This window comes from Mauremys reevesii, linkage group 1 (assembly GCF_016161935.1).
Source record: "Mauremys reevesii isolate NIE-2019 linkage group 1, ASM1616193v1, whole genome shotgun sequence".
Taxonomy (NCBI): domain Eukaryota; kingdom Metazoa; phylum Chordata; order Testudines; family Geoemydidae; genus Mauremys; species Mauremys reevesii.
The window spans coordinates 9,072,406-9,077,979 of record NC_052623.1 but is presented as its reverse complement, the minus strand read 5'-3'; the positions used below and the strand labels follow the sequence as shown (position 1 = coordinate 9,077,979).

Below are 5,574 nucleotides of genomic sequence, written 5' to 3'. Positions count from 1 at the left end.
TGGAAAGCTGTGGATGTGATATATCTCGACTGTAGCAAAGCTTTTGTTACTGTCTCCCACAGTATACTTGCCAACAAGTAAAAAAAGTATGGATTGGATGAATGGACTATATGGTGGATAGAAACCTAGCGAGATCATCAGGCTCAACTGGTAGTTATGAATGGGTCAGTGTCTAGTTGGCAGCCAGTATCAAGCCCCTGCACTCTCAAATGTGTGAGGACCATGGTCCCTTCTCTGCCTCCCTCCCCTATCTGGTGCTCATGCCAAAGACTCCAGCCTGCGCTGAGGTGATACCACAGGTCAGACACCTATTCTGGCAGTGGCCACACGCCCTTAGGCTCTAGGTGGCAGGACTCTTCTCCCCAGCATCCGCCATCCCATTGGGTTCATGTCCTCCCTTCTGAGTTCAGTCTTCAAAGCCCCCCTGCCGAGCAACATCTCCCTGCACTGGGCCCTCTGCACGTGGCCTCCTCACCTTGCTCTTCACAGCTGCTCTTAGTTCTCAGCTGCCATGTTACTTGTGCCACGGTCAGCATCCACTGTCCTGGCTCTGGCCCCACAGCTTCCTGCTATGGATTTGCCCTGGCTCCCGCATTGCCCCTGGCCCTGGTCTGCCTCTGCTCCCCACCTCTGCCTTCTTCCTCAGTGCTGCTGCTTTGCCTCCAGCCCAGCTCTGTCCTCTGTGCTGTTTTTCTGGAGCTCTGTCTGGGGATGCCAGATTTCTATTTCATTCATTGCACAATAACACTTAAAAACTAACCTAAAAGTACCCCGATCCTGCTTTACACATTTTTTTATTAACACATTGTTGTATACAGCAAGTAACAAGTGAAAATTTTCGTTAGATACCTGATACAAATTAGATATTTATTTTAAAAGCTACAAGGCACAAGAAGAGTTGGTCCACTTTAGAACCAAAGCTTTGAGATGAAAATCAAATTCAATCCCTCCTACTGGTGTTTGTAGCCTGATTGAGGAATGATAAATGTTTCAAACAGAAACACAGAGTGACGGTGATAAAATAACCCAAAAGGAAACCAAAATGTATGTAGAACAAAAACAATAGCAAAAGTAATATGGTATTTATTTCTAATGGCATTTAATAATGGTAGTCAACCTCCATATGTTGTGTTGAATTAGTATGTTACTGTTAATCTCTGAAATGCAACATTTCATCCTCACTGTCTTTTGACAGAAGTAGAATGCTTCTGGTGCTGGTCAGGGCCGGCTCCAGACCCCAGCGTGCCAAGCGCGCGCTTGGGGCGGCATTTTGCCGGGAGGGCGGCAGGCGGCTCTGGCGGACCTTCCGCAGTCATGCCTGCGGGAGGTCCAGCGGAGCTGCGGAACAAGCGGACCTCCCGCAGGCATCAGTGCGGAGGGTCCGCTGGTCCCGCGGCTCGGGTGGACCTCCCGCAGGCATGCTTGCGGATGCTCCACCGGAGCCGCGGGACCCCGCAGGCACGTCTGCAAGAGGTCCCCCACAGCCGCGGGACCTGCGACCGGCAGCGCGCCCCAACAGCGCGCCACCCTGCTTGGGGCAGCCAAATTCCTAGAGCCGCCCCTGGTGCTGGTCATACATCGGCAGAGACCAGTGCAATCGTTTCTTTTGTTGGTGCAAACTGTTCACAAGAGAATTTGTGGCATTGCATATATGCCCTAACATGAAGAATGTTTTCTAAAAGTTCCTCTTGCATCTTATTGTGCAGTTTTGTTTTTATTAAGTTGATCTGAGAAACAGTATTTCAATGGCAGTGTTGCTAAAAGGTACGGACAGCAATGAAAGAGCAAACAAGCCAAATTCAATAAAGCCTTTGTCCCCAGCGGCATCCATGTGTTTGACAACTTCAACCCAAAACTGCTCTACTTGGTTGTCCTGAGTATGAGGACAGTGAACCATAGGCAAAACTCTCCACTGCTACTCCATTTGTCCAAGGTGTTCATAAACCAATGTCAAAAATTAGGAATTAGCCAATCTAGGTCATTGAGGGCTGAGTGCAGTAGAAATACTTAGTACTTCAAGTGATTCAGTCGCCTGAATGTTTGTTGCTAATCCCTGTTTCACAAACTCCAACATGAAATTTCGACACCTACTCCTGATGTCTTTTACAATGGGAACGGTTAGTGTGTGTTTTGAAAGGTCCATCTGAAAGCAACTCTGAAATCGACTGTGCAAAGTGGTAAGTAATGTGACTCCAAGGTGATATCATAGCTTAAAACATCAATCCGGTTCTCAAAAATACATAGTTTCACAACTCTCAGAAACAAGGTCTAGCCAGAATTCCTGCAGCAACTTTTATATATTCACACATTCCAACTGAAACATTTGGTTTCTTCTCCAGGATTACAGAAGAATTGAAAGTAGAAAAATCAGGTAAATTTTGTTCACGGAATTGCTGTGCAGCACTGTAGTTTCTTACTTTGTCTTTGGCTATGGAAAAGTGTAGCTTCAGTCTGTTGAACTGATTAAGAACCCTGTTCACACAGGAACTAAGGGAACCCACCTTCCATCAGAAAAGTTCAGTATCTTCTGGTGGTCTGGTAGTCACAGAAAGGCCGAGTGACAGGGTGTGTGGGGTTGGGAGCTGATGGATGACACTGAAAGAGGTCAGGTGATGGTCAGAGAGCGGGAACTTGGTGATGCAGTGATAAGATGTTAGGTGTGAGGTGCTTCTCAGACTCTGAACTTCCACAATGCTGAGCTCAGCCAAACTGGGACAGAGCACCCTTGATTAATGAGGAGATCTCATTTCCCCCTCTTGTTGCACAGTTTTAAAGTCAGTGGCAATCACCTTCTGCGGGTGTATTTGCCCACTTTGTCACGAAGCTCTTTGGATTTCACACCATAAATGATAGGGTTGAGCATGGGGGGGACAAGGAGATAGAAGTTAGCAAAAGTGACATGTACATGGGAAGCAATTCCTTGACCAAACCTCTGTGTCAGGAAGGAGAAGAGGGAGGGAGTATAAGACATCAGCATCACACAGATGTGAGACGTGCAGGTGTTGAGGGTTTTCAGGTGGGCTCTCTTGGAGGAGATTCTGAGGATGGCCCTGATGATCAGACCATAGGACAGGGCAATGAGTGTCAGGTCTGACCCGTTGACTACAATTGCTATCACCAAGCCATACGTCCTGCTGACTGTGATGTCCCCACAGGACATCTTTGCCACAGCCATGTGCTCGCAGTACGTATGGGGGATAATGCGGTAGGCACAGAACGGCTGCCTGCTCAGGAGCAGGGGCATGGGCAGAATGAAGAGAACAGCTCTTGTGAAACCCACGTACCCTAGCTTAGCTATTCGTGCATTGGTGAGGATGGTGCCATATCTCAGAGGGTTGCATATGGCAACATAACGATCAAAGGCCATTGTCACGAGGACAGCTGAATGCATAACAGAAACTGTGTGAATGAAGAACATCTGGGTGAGGCAGCCACCCACAGTAATGCCTTTCAAATTGAACCAAAATATACACAGTGCCTTCGGCACGACGGAGGTAGACATGCCGATATCTGTGAGCGCCAGCATGCAGAGCAGCAGGTACATTGGCTTGTGCAGGGTCTGCTCTTTGCCTATAACAAACAGAAGCATGACATTTCCGAACAGGCTGATAATGTAGAATGTAGAGAAAGGGATGGAAATCCAGATGTGGGCAGCTTCCAGGCCTGGGATGCCCATTAGGATAAATGGTGAAGGTTCAGAGGGAGTGAGGTTGAAAGCTGCCATGAGGTGTTTGATGTGGCGATCGTGCTCAGAAATCTTCAAGGTGCCTGTGAAGGAAGAGAAACACAGTGGGGGCGGGGGTGTTACAGAGTTTATAAGAATTAACACGGTAAATATGGTATAGGTATTAACAATCTAGAAAGGGGTGTATGCAGTGATGTGGGAACCTTTACAGATGGCACCAGATTATTTCAGTCATATTCGTGTCGAGAGACATCCTCAGAAGGCACTAACCAAGCCAGGTGAATGGGCGGCATGATGTCAGATAAACTTGGATGTCAATATCTGCAACGTGTATGCCATTGGCGGGAAAAAATTGAACTCCTCAAACATCTTACAAGGTTCTAATTTGACTATATGAATTTAGTACAGGAACCTGGGCGTCATTGTACACAGCTTTGGGAAGCACCACTCACAGTGCAAGCAGAGCAGAAACTAAGTATAGCATTGGGATCCAGGAGGAGTTGGCTGAGGAATCATACAGAAAATACAATGTCATGAGAGCAGCCAGTCGATGTTTCACTCTCCTTTGACTTCCTCTGTGCAGTACGGGGCACCCTTCTCACACAGGATATTGCAGAGCTTGAGGGGCTCACGGAAGGGCAACGAGAATTCTTACACCTTTTACTGCAGCGCCTTTCAGGTAGTTGAAAGCAGCTATAACTCCCCCCCTTCTTCTCTTCTGCAGACTAAACAATCCCAGTTCCCTCAGCCTTTCCTCATAAGTCATGTGCTCCAGCCCCCTAATCATTTTGGTTGCCCTCCGCTGGACTCTTTCCATTTTTTCCACATCCTTCTTGTAGTGTGCGGCCCAAAACTGGACCCAGTACTCCAGATGAGGCCTCACCAATGTCAAATAGAAGGGAATGATCACGTCCCTCAATCTGCTGGCAATACCCCTACTTATATAGCCCAAAATGCCATTAGCCTTCTTGGCAATGAGGGCGCACTGTTGACTCATATCCAGCTTCTCGTCCGCTCTAACCCCTAGGTCCTTTTCTGCAGAACTGCTGCTTAGCCACTCGGGCCCTAGTGTGTGCAGTGCATGGGATTCTTCCATCCTAAGTGCAGGACTCTGCACTTGTCCTTGTTGAACCTCATCAGATTTCTTTCAGCCCAATCCTCTAATTTGTCTTGGACATGTACCCTAGTTGAGAACCACTGCTCTAAAAGATCTTCTCTAGTTCAAATGCGAATTAATTCAGGGCAGTTCAGACTACATGATCACAACAGTCCCTTCTGCCCTTGGAATCTACAAACATGTCCTCAGGAGTCAGCTGGAGACATTTTGCCTGCATGCTCATGCCTGAGCTTACTGGAGGCATTTTTTCTATTCTTGACCATGGTAAATATAACCCTATGGGGAGAAATTCTCATGTGACTGTGGTGCCTGAGAAACATTACACTAGGTGGGTATTTCACGAGGCTGGGGGGATCCTGTGACCCACTGCATGGATGAATATTTTAGATGAGAAAAAGAATAACCTGAGCCCATAAAATCTCTGCACTGAGGAATGTGTGTACAAGCATCACCGTGAATGGCTAACAGAGCTGGCTTAGAAATGGCTGCCAGAGCGCCTTGTGCTTAACTGTGGTTCCCAGTGTCCCATTGTTTCAGGCATCTGCCAGTGGCTCCTGCACATGGCAGCTGTATTTATCTAGGCCCCCACATGTCCCAAAGTTTCCAACTCTCCTTATAAATTTGTGCAAACTTCTTCGCTTGCGAGTTGTTCCTGTGTAGCAGCCCCCGCAGCTTTGTGCCGTGTTTATGGGTGCAAAAAGAAAAGCAGCACTGGTGCCCTGGTATTTGCCTCTCACGTGTGAGTATTATTTTGTTTTGTTCAGAATGTGTC

At 47.5% G+C, this 5,574-nt stretch overlaps 1 protein-coding gene across 1 annotated transcript; it reads right to left on the bottom strand.

Moving 5' to 3' along the window:
- Positions 1–2,785: 2,785 nt before the first annotated feature.
- Positions 2,786–3,724, bottom strand: LOC120400325 (olfactory receptor 52E2-like). The gene has a single exon (XM_039528756.1). It carries the CDS (start codon positions 3,722–3,724, stop codon positions 2,786–2,788), a length of 939 nt encoding a protein of 312 aa, XP_039384690.1.
- Positions 3,725–5,574: the final 1,850 nt, after the last annotated feature.

Coding starts and splice junctions, on each gene's coding strand:
- LOC120400325 (XM_039528756.1), bottom strand. CDS start 3,724: ATGGCAGCTTTCAACCTCACTCCCTCTGAACCTTCACCATTTATCCTA.